The 15,129-nt window shown below is 41.6% G+C and overlaps 1 protein-coding gene across 1 annotated transcript in view; it reads right to left on the reverse strand.

The window, feature by feature from the left end:
• The window catches only part of rapgef5a (Rap guanine nucleotide exchange factor (GEF) 5a), a 44,229-nt gene that overhangs the window by 7,316 nt on the left and 21,784 nt on the right, over positions 1-15,129 (reverse strand). Inside the window, exons 10-17 of the mRNA XM_079368146.1 lie at positions 9,298-9,443; positions 8,111-8,211; positions 3,881-3,959; positions 3,648-3,792; positions 1,216-1,307; positions 1,067-1,097; positions 804-882; positions 393-542 (exon numbers count right to left, since the gene is read on the reverse strand). Of these exons, the coding sequence (XP_079224272.1) occupies positions 393-542; positions 804-882; positions 1,067-1,097; positions 1,216-1,307; positions 3,648-3,792; positions 3,881-3,959; positions 8,111-8,211; positions 9,298-9,443 (823 nt within the window). The remainder of the gene's footprint in view (positions 1-392; positions 543-803; positions 883-1,066; positions 1,098-1,215; positions 1,308-3,647; positions 3,793-3,880; positions 3,960-8,110; positions 8,212-9,297; positions 9,444-15,129) is intronic.

Consider the following 15,129-nt stretch of genomic DNA (forward strand, 5'->3'; position numbering starts at 1 on the left):
AAGTCTTAACAGCCCGCTAAGTAATGGTCAAATGATAAAAATGGACAGCTTAGCAAAAGAAATATTCTAAAAGTGATGATTAAACACATTTAGTAAATAAGCTGAAGAGTGTTTAAAAAGATGAATTTTCTAACCATAGCAAGCTCAAAATATACCTAAGAGTTTAAAATATGATCAACACGTGTTGGAAAATGTTTAATTTTGAAAGAAATATCAAAGGACATTAAAAAGCTTGTGTACTACTACCAACTTTAACTTTCCATTGTCTGAAAACATAGTGTAACAATACTGACTTTCATGTAATTAGAGTCAGAAAAGTAATGTTTTTTGAGGAGGTATAATAAATCTTCTGTTCATGGTGGATGTATTTCTTTGTGTGTTTGTGAGTGTACCTCCAGATTGCGACACCACAGCAAGAACCATGTCTTCTTCTGCTCTGTCCATCTTCACACCCACAATCCTTAGCAGCTCGTGGACCTCCAGCGAGTGGTGTGTTTGGACGCTCAGGTAAGAGTCAGCGCTCACGTACACGCAACAAATAACTACAACAAGAAAAAGTTCATAGAGCAGAGAGTGGACATCAAAATGCGTTAGTGACGCACAAACAAAAGTGAAGTCATAGTGAAACAGGTGAAAAAGAATCTCAACAGGGAGACTTGACTTCTATTTTGTCCAGTGATCAAAAAGACAAAATTACTGTGAGCTCTTTATTCAGTATGTATGTTATGCATAAAGGTAGAACTCTGCTGAACTTTGCTTTCAGTCCTGGGCAGGTTGTTATGTTTGTGATGTTTGTTACGTACCCTCTCTTGTCTCTGTCGGTGGGCTCCGAAGCTGTAAACAGTTTTCCTTCAAACTCAGCTGCTGATACGTTTGTTTACTCTGAGAGGAAGAGAGCAGGAGTGGAAAAAAAAGATGAGTGTTGGGATGCACTTATTATGTATAATAATATTAAGCACAGTTAATTCATTTGTTTTTCTTATTTCTCTTGAATTGTTTTTATTGAATTCAACTATTTGAACATTTTAGTAAGTGATCAGGCAGCATGAATGTAGCCTTGACTTACCTTTTGGTTAGGAGGGCAGTCATCCACAGTGCTACAACAACAACAAGCACGACAGAGAGCACAGAAACCGTAGGCGTGAAAAAAACAATTCACACAGAGACAAGCTATCCTATTGAATCCAGCTGAAGAAGTCAGGGACAAACACTCACTGTCTGCGACGCAGAAGTTTCTGGAACTCCTTCAGGTCTTTCTCGAGTGTGGGGAACTCGTACAAGTCTTCTAAAACACACCTGTACAGTGTCTGCAAGACAAATAAATGAAATTCTTCTTTTACTAAAACGTACCAACATATAGAAAGTCTCTCCAACCTTCTTTCAGACTGTCTCCGTATGGGATGGATGTTTATCGAGCGGCTGAAGTTGTCTGTGTGCACCGATACCACACACGTATAAAAATGTATTTGTTCTGCTACCGATACCTGCAGCATACATACATTCGATACTGCACACAGTAACAATATTCATGATCGGCTAGTTTCAGAGCAGAAAAGAAGAACTGTTTTCTGGTCAAATATCATGCACAGATATTAAACAAGAGAGCGAAATATTGGTCAAAGCTAGCACAGCGTCAGCATCCGGTCTGTTCTCAAACATTTGAATACTGTATTTTTTATTTGAGTTAAGATATTTATTACATGAAAAAAACACAATAAAATCAGTGTTTGTCTGACATGAGCTGAGCTGCTCAGCTTGGTTTTTAGTTTGGATTCCTTCAGAATGGAGGCAGGATGCGTTACATTAGTGTTAGACTAAAGATTTTAAAGCAATAATAAAAACGTTGTTTTTTTGAATCCTATAAAAGTCTATCTTCAAACACCTGCTGACATTGACCCTCCATTGCCACCCATCCCAATTCTCCTCACTTGTTCCTCTGTTACTAGGCAACCATCACCTGGGTTACGCACTCCTCATGAAATTATACCCAGGCCAACCCTCGCACTTTGGTTTCCGTGGCAACACGGCACGGCACAATGCAGCCGTTAGGTTACAGAGGGACACGTGATCATGCGTGCGGGGACGACTTCACGTGTCACTGTGTTCGTGTTTTCTTGTGTCACAGACGTCGCACTGATTCAGGTTGTGATCAACTGTTTTTTTTATGTGGAGCAGATAAAGCAGCATTTTAACATGACGTTCCATCATACTGTGACACTGAACATTTGAATGTGTTCATATTTTATGAAGCCATGGTGTCCTGTGTATATTATTTCTTTTGTCCATATTATAAATCAAAGCAAGATACTTTCCATAAATTCAGGTTGAAGATAAAAAACAACAGAGGCTTCACTGCTCACAAGAGAGCCGGACCGCTTTTTTCAAACAAACACCCCATGGCTTCATCAGGTTTGTTACGAAGTGAACAGGTGTTCTTTACTACGCTGCAGCTGCATTGACTCTAATTAGAAGCAGGGTGGATAGCCGGCTTGGTAGTCTCCATATATGGTCATGTCTCCATGCCCTTTACTTTAAAATTGTCACTTATCATACTGTATGAACGCCGCGGTACAACACTTTACATCTGACAATCGAAACACTTCTTAAAAGGAGGTTCTTATATATCCCGACATCAAGGGGAACTTAAAGAGAGGGAAGCAGAGAGCGTTCTCTCGTATACCTTAATCCTGAACTGGATCTTTATAGAGGCATTTTGTGACCTTAAGTTACTCAGACAATATTATGTGTCATTATATGATTATCTTGCCATTTATCAATTGTTGCACCATTGGCGCAGTCTGGTAATATCATTATTAGGGCCATATTTTGTATTTCAATCAACTGCTCATACAAAAAGGACACAATGATGTGTGTGGGAAGGTAAACAGGAAACAGATCCCAAAGCAGCGAGGCACATCTAACACATTCATGCATATTCAATTCAATTCAATTCAATTACAAAAAAATGAAAAACAGCTTTTTTCTAAGAAGAACCTCAGTATTAGACACTTGTTATGATGATTTAAGAGATTTCTCTTCAGGAAAAAAAACAGGTATTCAATCAGCTCATTGTACAAAGTGTCTAAAAAACATCTTGAGCTGTTCTCTGTGACCTCAAGAAACATAATTTAAGTCTTGATGTATAGATTTCCATTTAACATTAAAAACAGGTGGTATGTAATTATTCACTCCCAGTAAGGAAGATGAAGCCCTTTATATAACCGAATCATCATGATTTTAACATTCACTCCTCATCAAAGTGCACCTGCTTCACCTCTTTTTTCCCCGTTTGCTTTTTCAGAAAGATAAGATAAAAACATCAACAAAGCTTCTCCTATGGGAGCTCGCTCAAACTCAGTTCACAGGAAAGGCAGCAAACAAAAAGGTACGGGAGGATAAACACACCAACATCCACACATGGCTCTGTTCTCTCTTTCTTCACAATATGTTTGGTGTTCTGTCAGTGCAGAACTGGAGGCAGAGGAAGCCAGTTTAAGAACAAGACCGAGACAAATGAAGATGACACACAGGTGAAGGGACACTAGAGGATCTAAGTTGTTAAATCATTCAAGAGAGAGAGAGAGAGTGACAGAGTCGGGAGAGAGATAATAGAATGACAATGATGAGGAAGAAGAGTGGAGTTGTACCTTCATGAAGCTCCTGACGTGCTCCTCATCCTTGAGGAAGTCTTTGTAGAGTCTGCTCCAGTGGGAGACCAGCTGCAGTACCTTACGCTTTCTGAAGAGGGCGTCTTTGCCCTCCTCCTGGCCCCTGCAGCGAGCGCTGCTGTAAGTGAGAGCAGTCAAGGAGACAAAGACGGGCAAGTGTGTCGTTTACATGTTTGTGTGTATTTGTGAATCAGTGTTTCCAGAAAGGATATTGTCCCAGTAGAGCCTGACAGAGGTCATTGGTTGACATGAAGACCAGGTAGGTCAACAGGAAGTCATCCAGCAGCATTTCTGAAACAAAGAAACGCATCATTAGACACTACTAAGCTTGAACCAGTTCTTGTAACTAAGACACCAAGAGTAATGTGACAAGAATGTTCTGTTTCCTCTTTGTTTCCATATTCCCTCTTCACGATGCAGCCCCCCCCCTCCGAGGATTTGGAGGACTTTTTTAACTAATTGTAAAAAAGTTGAATTGCAAGCAGCAACGCTTCGAGGCTATATCTGAACAAAGAGCATGACTGAGATTGTGTTATGTGTATGTTGTTGTGTACTGGTGGTTTGGGAACCACTGTCCTAAAGGGAATGAATGATGTAGCAGTAAAGGACTTCTTGTGTATGAACCGCAGAAACAAAACATCTTAGATGGACTTTGACCCATTCACCTAAAGAATGATCCGTTCAATTTCCCTCTTTTATTTGCATCCGAGTTGTAAAAAGGAAAGATTTAGAAAAGTGGAATTTCTGCAGTTCCTCAAAGCTCCAAACATATTTATAGCTTCTTTTTCATTTCTACTTTTTCAGCGCTCAACTTGACTAAATTAGTTCAGTCACATGGCATCATTCGTGTGTCCAACAAGTGTTTTCAGTGAAAAAGCTCTATACACTCTCTGAACACGACCTGCTCAGAATCGCAAGCAGACAAAGTTAGTAATGTTACCAGTAATGTTCTCCATGGTACCTAGCCAACAAACCTAACCAGCCCACCTTGTATGTGCTCTGTTGGATGATATGTAGAGGCATTTGAGTCACCTCTAACTTTCAGATTTTTAAATCTGTTTCTTGATGAGCCTGATGAAGGCCAAGAGCCGAAAGGCATCAGTCTAATTTGTTAATAAAGTTAATCTTCTCACAAAGAAGAGAGTCTTGCTGGAGCATTTTGACCTCTTCTAAGCCTTTCACTCTTTGTGTACCTCGTCAGTTGGTGATGTTTGTGCCAGAAAATCCTCTGCTTCTTTCAAACACAGTGGAGCACTCAGCTGCTAAAGAGCCAGATATTTCCCGCAGGAGTTGGATGGAGACCAAAGTCAGAGTGAACATTGGACTGACAGTCATCAGTGAGCCAGAAACACAATTTTAAAATAAGAGTTAATACTGCTCTGTGTCATTTTGAGTGCAACTCTATGCTGCTAACGTGTTCGCAATGTCACCTTAAAGTTGTTCTTATGGCTACAGGCGTTCTTCTTTAGTCAGATAAACTTTTGTTTAGTTTGATTCTTTAGGTCAAAGAGGTTTAGGTCTGCACGCTCATGTTGCTAGAAACTATGAATGAAATCTTTCCAACAACAACTACAGCCTGATCATGCAGACCATCTTGTATCTGTTATTAGTGTTTAATTTTTAATAAATTATACCAAATGATAACTTGCACATATTAGCTTTTAGTTTTTTCGTCTTTGCTCATATTCTGAAACAAAGAAAACAACAAACAAGGTGGAAGACATTCATCAGAATAAAAAAAGTGCACGCGTGTGTGCGAGACTCAGCAGGTGTTCAATGGCCAAGAAACCGAATATAAACAGCCCTCATTGCAGATGGGTAATGAGCCACTGTTGGTGGTGTGAGGGAGCCATAGTCTCTGTTTGTGTGAATGTGTGTGCATGGTGTCAAAGTCTTTCCCTGGGAAAATGTGTGACCCAAATATGGCTCTGTCAGGCAGAGAGCAAAGAAATCAATTATAGAAGACTGAGCAGAGGCCGCGGCATTAATATTTGATCGACCGTTTTATCTTTGGAAATACAAACACCACTTTTCCCAAGAAATATTTTTGAGCGAGCTTGTGACTTTTTTAAAAAAACCAAACCTTGCTGAGTAACTGTGTGAGGCCTTTTCCCTTCAATCTGCTGAAGAAAGGCTACTCGACCAGCTCCAAGTCTTTTCTCTCCCCTGACTCTCACTCTCTCTCTCTCTTTCTTTTCCTGCAAGCCAGTGCTCAATTTTCTCCTTCTTGTCGGCCACATTTCCTGCTGCGCCTCCTACACTCAGCTCTCTGAGATGATAAATATAAATGTTCATCTTCAACATATGTCCTCTGCGTTGGCCGGCTGGCACGCAGAGAGTCAAACACACACATACGGCACCCTGATGAATAACTCATTCACTTGTGACCTTGGGGATGTCATTTCTTCTGGGAGAGAAAGAGAGAGAAGGAATGTGTGCGTGTTGAACTAACGGCGGTAATATGCCTCTGTGTTTTTTGTTGTGTGTTTGTGTGATTCATGTGCTCATGAGGAGCAGTGGTTGGGGTAATCTCTCTCTCTCTCTCTCTCTTTTTAATGGAAGCGTGTTCATGCCTGTTCAACATGCTGCACGGCTAAGCCCGCTGAAACGGCACAACAACATCCCAGAGGGCCTTTTAACACACACAGACACATGCACCCACACGCGCACACACCCGTCCTCGTGCTTATTCAAAGCACATAGACCAAAGGATGCATGCACACTGATACAGAGACAAAGACAGGCCCACTCTTGATCTTCATCCCTGCTTCTACCTCTCCTTCAGAAAAAAAAGTGTCTTTTCCTTTAAGTAAATAAAAATCAGGCGGCCTTCTTCAACAAAGACCCCCTCAGTCCTCCTCACTTCCTCAGTCTCTCTCTCTCTCCTCTGTTTCTTCATTCGCTTCATGCAATTCAGTAAGATGGCTCCCTGTGGACTGTGGGGAACTGGTGGGGCTGAGGGGTCGATAAATAAAGATGCCCTGTCTTAAACACGGTGCAAACAAGCAGGTGGAGTTTGTTTATTTTCTTTTCCCAAATATAGGTAGGCACCCAGAAGTCCCTGTATGACTTTTTTTTTACTTGATCTTGAAAATATGAATAAATAAATCAACAAAAAATGAATTATTATCTATCATATAACAAGAAATACGTGTACTCACACTATATTCTCACTATATTTCAGATTGTGTCCTCAAAGTCAAATAACATCCACATGCAATTTAAGGTTTTGCTTAAAGAAATGGTTGACAATACAGAACAAACAGTATACAGCTTAAGCAGTATATAAGTGGTTAAACGGCTGCACTGTCAAAGAGCACAGTAGCGAGTGGGTGTAAGAAATGAGACATGATTGTTAACAGCCCATTGAAATAACTTGCAACAAAAAAAGAAAAAATCCAGCAGCAGCCCGAGGGAATCTTTTCACAAACTCATTAAAGCGTTTAGCCTCTTGAATGTTCCTCATATTTACAGGCGCTCAGTCACCGCACACTTGCACCTGGCTGAGGTGTGAAGGCTGACTGACTCATGCAGCCCCAGCACAAACAGAAGGCATAGTTGAGGTAAAAGGCATAGTTGAGGTAAAAGGCATACCTCCTGAGTCTAAACCTACTTTGGAGAGAGTGAGAGAGACAGAGAAAGGTCCGGGTTGGGATGTGTTGTAACTTGCTGTGTGCTGAAGAAGTAGCTCTTGGAAGGAGAGGGTGAAAAGCTGCTTAGTGTTAAAAATGCTTCGTTCCAACAGCTGAGACTCATCCTTTCATTTCTTTAACATGCTGATCCCACTGACTTTCTTTGACCCTAAACGTGTCCATCTTTGTGTCTATCTTCATAAAGAGATACAGAAAAATGTATTATAATCACAGAGTGACCGTTTCTGACTACTGTACCAATATGCTGAGAAGGGGAAGCTCCATTTCTTACCAGTGTAGTACTAGCTGTCTTTCAGATTTATCTTTGCATTTCACCTCTTCTTAATTCATCTTAATTCACCTGAACAAGATTCAAGATTAGCATTGATGTTAGCATCCAGAAGATTCCGAGCTGATCTTAACTCTCTCAAAGGCTTACGTCAGTGAGATGTGGCTGAACGCTACCAAAAGTTATTATCTAAAAGGAGCAAATTCGTAAGCAAAAAGTGTTGTGTAATCTTGAAATGTGTTACAGTGTCCTTTTTAGAATCATCAGTTGGGATGCCATCTCTTATATCATTGGAAGTGTTTTTAATGGACTCCTGAGTCGGTCAATAATGACGAGGAAAATAAATAATATGGCTGTACAACATTTTAACACCATTTGAGTTTCCAGACCCGAGAAGGACATCAGAGGACAATGAGGGAAAGAGTGGATTGTGTGTACGGGTGTTGTCTTATACATGTGCATAATGTTCACAAAACCTGTTTGCCACGTGCTCCTGTAAGTCTGTGTGCCCACAAACTTACCGCTCTCCCTGCTCTCTGGCCCCCCTCTATGGTCGTCCAACCGAAGGTCACTCAGCAGGTGCTCCAGAATCTTCAGGGGCGTCCCGGACACCACCACGTACCTGTAAGACGAGGCGTCATGACAATCTTCCTGACTAGGACGAGAGAACCACGCGTGACCATTTCCATCCCTCCCTCTTTCCTCTTCAATCTCCTCCACATCCTCATCGATGTAGCGGAAGTGGGGAACATCAAATGTACAGATGCTGCTATCTTCTTCATCATGACTGCTATCCTCGTCTTCTTCGTCCTCCTCATCTTCATCATCTATGTCCTCCTCTGCTTCTGCGAGCATTGCTTGCTCGGTGTTCATTCTCATATCGAAATATTTCCAGGAGATAGGCACTCATCTAAGCTGTGCAGCCCCGAGAAGGGAGCTCTCCTGACGGGTAAGCTGCCGAGCAGGCTGGCCCCAAAAATCAAACCCTCTGTCTGACAGCTGCCTCAGTAGCACTCAGAGGGAACTGATTGCTAGGGAAGATTCTGAGCACTGTATATACAAATACAGACACTAACACACACACACACACACACTTAACCTGCCTGTCACTGACACTCCCTGCATTGTGCCTTAGGTCTTGGCACAAACTGGCTTAAATGCAAGCAAACACAGACACTGCACAAAGAAACAGACTTTGAGGAAAGCAATTACACACACACACACACACACACACACACACACACACACACACACACACACACACACACACACACACACACACACACACACACACACACACACACACACACACACACACACACACACACACACACACACACACACACACACACACACACACACACACACACACACACACACACACACACAAAACGTTTACACTGACATGTAAAAGGAAGTCAACCAGCCTTGGTGTCATCTTTGTTTCCCTTTTAGCAGAAAACAAAAAAGCCTTTCTCTTCTGTGCCAGAAGCTAAAGCATTCATTATCTTAGACACGCACACGCACACGCACACACACACACTTGACACACACAGTATATTTTGCATGTTCATGCAGGAGTGTGTGGTCGTAACCTAAGCTCCTGAAGGACGCTCAGACTGAAAACAAGAGGGAGGAGTACTCTGATTATGTTTTTTGTTTCCTCTGCTGGTTTGAAGTCTCTTATCAGAAAGAAGGAGGGACTGACCTCTTGTCACAATCCTCCTCTCTGGACCCGCCCCCCATCGATGTGGGCGAAGGCCGGTCTGATGGTGACGTCACTGATGATGTCACTCTCCGCAACACCAACACATCTCTCCCTCTTTCCTTCAGGCAAACTCTCCCGACGGCCTCCTGTGGGAGGAAAAGTAACAAGATGTTACAAAGTGAAGCAAGGACAAACTGTTTGAGGTGCGTGATGTTTCTTTACACTTCAATGGGCAATGCAAATCCTGCAGACTGACCACAAACAATCCAGTCTGTGTGCATGTGAGCTGTACATTTACATTTGACCAGAAAAGAGAACAAAATATTGAAGCCATCAGGAATAAGAGTGACTATTTTAAATTCCTGTAATGCTGCCACTGGGTCAGTGTCAAACAAATTCAAAGTTAATGTAGTTCAAACAAAGCAGGGGGAGATTTTTTTTTTTTGGAGGAAACATAAGTCATGCATGTACAGGATCAAGATAAACAAAGACAAAAGAGATACGGCTTTATCCACAGAGTGCGCCAAAGTTGAAACAAACTAAAAGTTTATCACGGGAGCTTTTATGAATCAAAGACATAATGCAACGTCTTTATGTAAAAAAAAAAAAAAAAAAAAAGAGAGAGACAAAAATCACAGTTGGGCTCTGATGTCCAAAGTCTTTCACGATGACAATATTTCTACTACTCACAGTCAAATGCAGCGCACACACTCAGTCAGTAATCCAAACACGCACGGGCAGATCCAGCTGGCACTATCAAAGGGAAGTATTGCGTTTCCTGCTTTCAGGAGAAATGGTGCTTTGTATTTAATAACAATGGGGACAACTAGGAATGTGAGCCGACACATGAAATGATCTCTTGAAATTACTTAAAATTGAGCGACTTAGCTCGCACGCGCGCACACACACACACACACACACACACACACACACACACACACACACACACACACACACACACACACACACACACACACACACACACACACACACACACACACACACACACACACACACACACACACACACACACACACACACACACACACACACACACACACACACACACACACACACACACACACACACACACACACACACACACACACACACACACACACACACACACACACACACACACACACACACACACACACACACACACACACACACACACACACACACACACACACACACACACACACACAGTGGCAGCAAAGTGAACTGAGCTCCAGATGGACAAAGAAACAAAATAAACAGCCCGAGGAGAGGAGAGCAAAAGGAGAGAGAGGGAGCTCAAAGGCTGAGGACAGGAGAGGGAGGAGAGGTACAGGATTGACATCTCTCCTCTGGATGAAGTTACAATCACTGCTAAAGACCAGAGCGCTCTCTGTATGCATGCCTGTCGTTCCATAGCACTGTCCCACACTTAAACGCCTCATTAACAAGTTGAGCACAAAGAAGAAGGCTAAGCTAACATAACATAACATGTGCTTTTAAAGTTTATCTTTACATTTACATGATCATTATTTATTTAAAATGGGACTCAGGACATCTCTGTATACCAACACTTTGACCACCAGCATCACACTCATATAATTAGATATTTGATTATGTATCTGCTTGCTTGTGGCAGCTGTGATATATTATTACTGCGATATGACTGCAACCCCAACAAACAAACCATACTTTATTAGGTTTAAACAGAAACTTCTTAAATAATTTCGATATCAGAAACTCATTTAAATGCCATCATTACACGATATCCTGATGATTAGAGTGTTTGCTTTGTTTTAAAATCTAAAAAGACACGCACAACCCTCAGTGGGAGCTTGATCCAAAAACACCGGTAGGTAAAGAAAAGCAAACGAGATGCTCTTGTTTGAAGCTTGAAAAAGTCCCGAAGTTAATTCAAACTGCCAACGGCGCAGTGCTCAACCACTGTGATAAGACCGAGAGCTGCGGTCCTGTTTTAGACATCCTGGAACCCTAACTCAGAGACACCTCAATAAGACACAAATACATGTCAATAACACGCTGACATGAACAAGCAAACAGAAACACACCCATACAAACACACACTCATGCTGTCTGTGTCATGGTGTGATGAAAGGAGCTGTCTGATCCTCAGAGGCAGCAGCTGGGCTCTGCTGGCTTCAGACACAACAACATGCCCAAGGTGCTCCGTGTGTTTGTGTGTCGACGTGTCCTGATGACTCATACACTATTATACAGATGTTCAAATCACTGTCGTACAGTCAATCATCTTTCTCCTCCAAAGGTTTATTAGTGAACATCTGATTTAAAATATAATGAAAGTACTCTGGAGGAACTTTGTTTTGCTTGATGCTTTACAGAGCAATTTGGGGGGGAGGGGGGGGGGTCCTTATCTGGATGAAAGGTTTAGGGGGAGAAGTTGTTGGAGGCTAATTTGTGGTTTGTGGGATTTCCAAATAAACGAACTTGTAGCTTCAGTTAAGTGTTTCATAACTGCCTGTGTCTACATAACTGCCAAAGGAAAGGATGATATAACAGTGTGAATTTTTTTTATTCAATTTGACAGCTTATAAAGAGTCATTGCAGGGATGTTCAGGTAGTGGAAAGGTCATGGTGAAAAAAAAAAAAAAAAAGAAAAAAAAAAAAGAGAAATACACTCGCCCCCCTCCTGATACTTCATAGCAGAGCTCTGTCTTGGCTGAACATTTGAAAAGACAAGTGGAGGTGTTCATAGGTTCGTAGCTCGATGTCTTCTTCGAGACAACACAGAGGTGCATAAAACTGATAAATAAGACAGTGATGCCCAATGTAAACCCATCTGACACTGCATGCCATTAATTACATTTTGGGCTTAGATGTTGCACAGCAGCCCAGATGTGACATCATGATCAGTAGTGTGGTGGCGATGTGGTCTAAATGAGAGCTGCCATTTGGTCTCATCTGCTAGATTACAAACATGTTCCTTAAACCCCCCACTCCCCCTCATTACATCTGTCCTTTCCGGTCTGACCACAACATCAATTATCTGATAAAGAATTATTGCAAAAGATAAAGTAGAGTGGGAGTTTATGTAACCAGTACCACAGTAACTACTATGAAAACAAAGTGCTGTGAAGTTTGTGTTCTTGATACAGTAGCAAATAGTTGATCTTTCTGATAACACATTCACTTTACACTGATTCCAAGAAAAACAACTCTGAGCCAAGGAGAGGAAGGCTGTACACGCACACGCACCCACACGAGGTTTCGAGAAAATAAGCCAACACAAGAATAAATCTTACAACATTTCAACTATGCATCTATAACTATTTGCATTTTTCACACACAAGTGATCTCTTAGGAAGCGTTCCAAGAACAACATAAATGAAGTCTGAGAAAGAATGCAAGTCATTTGAAGGGGAAAATACACAACGTAACGTACTTGAAGACTGTGGTGAGGAGGGGGTCAGACAGTTACGTAACACAGAGGAGAGGGCACGAGAAAAAGAAAGCAAGATGAAAGACAGGACAGCAGGACAGACAGTGAGAGACAGAGGATGGTTAGGAGCGGGGAGGGAAAACAGTTAACCTTTGCGTTTAATGTGGTTCATATCATCATATCATATGTCTCAAGATATCTGTCATTTCCAGATCCACATTTAAAACATAAAGAAAACATCTTAAAAGAACTGATTAAAAATCATCACCCTTCCTTAATTGCCACCAATATTTTTAGTTTGTTAAATTCATCATAAATATTAAATGATGTCGTTCCACAATGTGGATTAAATGTTGCATCTCTAACCGTAAGGCAGCCTGACACAAACTGGGGCTGTGGCTCTGGTCTCCCTGCTCCACTGCCCAGATGTGAACAGGCACAGTGGATGGGCGGCATCTTGTAAGAGCAGGGGACATGTATCGACATGTTACTGTACCACTCAACCTGAGTCATCCGTCACCGCATACAGCACAGGCGTTTGGACTTTCACCTGCAAGTAGGACTGAAGGTTGGTGGTGCCAGCACGGTAGTGTTAGACACGCCCAACTTGTCCTGGATGACCTGCAGAGTGATGCATGTTGCAAACTGCCACACGTGACAGAGTTCATTCATGAAGAAGTTGGAGGCTACAGGCGATGTGGATTTCATCAGGGTTTTGCCATGTTAAATAAATGATGCTCATTTCTGTGCTCTGACTGTTTACTTCACTTGAGACTAGTCTGAATTTAAATTTCTGTTTAATCAACAAAGAAAATGTTTTGATGGGAACATCAATGCCAGGCTTTTGGTATTTAAACAAATCAAATAAATGAGACGTTCAGTTATGCAATACTTCCTGTCACAGCTTCAATCCATCACCAGCAGGTCTGAAACGGTCATATCAGGTATCTACAGACCTCCATTTCAGCTTTTCTGAGGTCAGTTTTCAGGACTGCCACTTGTTCTCACCTAACGGGCGTTTCACTCTCTTTCCTTCAATTCAACTATCTGTACTCACGCTTCATCTCCACCCTTTCCTTTGCTCCAACTCCCAGCTACAGTTTTCTGTTTCCTCTTCTCACTATGCTTCAGCAGAGTCTCCCTCTCTCTCTCTCTCTCTCCGTCTCTGCCTTTGAATGGTCAGACTTTATGCTCTAGAGGTTTGAGATTTGGAAAACAGAGACATGCACTTGCTGAGCCCTCACAGGGTCATAAACCGTGAAGACACTTCTCTCTCACACACAGACACAAATTGAAAGAGTTCAATATGAGCACTAAAAAAGAAGAAAAAGTTAAACACACATACTGCCCCCTAAAAAAAAGAAAAAGAAAAAAAAAACAGACTTTTGACGCACAAAATATGACAAATTGTACAGAGGAAAGGAGGGCCTCATATAATGCCTAAAGGAAGCACTCTGTGTTCACTTCCTTTCTGTGTGTGTGTGTGTGTGTGTGTGTGTGTGTGTGTGTGTGTGTGTGTGTGTGTGTGTGTGTGTGTGTGTGTGTGTGTGTGTGTGTGTGTGTGTGTGTGTGTGTGTGTGTGTGTGTGTGTGCGCGTGTGCGTGTCTGCACTGATAGCAACAAAACCATATCTGTGTTGTGATAGCTCTGGGCCTGATTCCTGGAAATAATGGATAAGAAAATGAAAACACAATGCTTTTAGGTCAACAGGGAACGGTGGACATAATCTCCAACCATACCAGCACAAAGACACACTCGCACACAGATATTGCAATGTAGTGTATTTTTGTCAACTATGGGAAAATATCACAAGCTACCCAGAAAGCCTACCTATGGATGCTGACCTCAGGGTAACTTATTTAAAAAAATAAATAAAAAAATAAAAAAATAAATTAACTGCAGATATATGAAGAGACAAGAAGGCAAAGATGCAGCTGAAACATATAAGTGTGTTACATCACTACAGAAACAGCCCACACCAGTTTGTCAGAGCGCGTCTATCATTGGGGGGGAAAAAATCCCCCAAAATTACCATGACAACCAGATAAAGTAGAGTGATGAGCAGAGCTGTTTGCTTGGTTTTGATTTCTGCTGCAGTTTAAAGATTGAATTTCACAATGACCGGGCAAAAAACAAACAAGATATTGTATATTATGACTGAAAAGGAATCAAAGTCAGACATAAGCAACAAGTAAATCAGATGTGGAGATTGTCTGTATTTCAGAGATATTTTTATGGAGTCTTTTCATCCAGCTGTCACTAATGCTGCTCCATACTTTTGATCCCAAATACATTTAGAAATACACAACAATACATCCACACAAAGCCATTACGTCATCTATATTCCTCATAATGTTGCACACAAATCTCCTTTTAGGGTAGAGATACAATAAAAACTGAAAGTTAAATGACATGCA

Source organism: Symphodus melops, assembly GCF_947650265.1.
Source record: "Symphodus melops genome assembly, chromosome: 18".
NCBI classification, from domain to species: domain Eukaryota; kingdom Metazoa; phylum Chordata; class Actinopteri; order Labriformes; family Labridae; genus Symphodus; species Symphodus melops.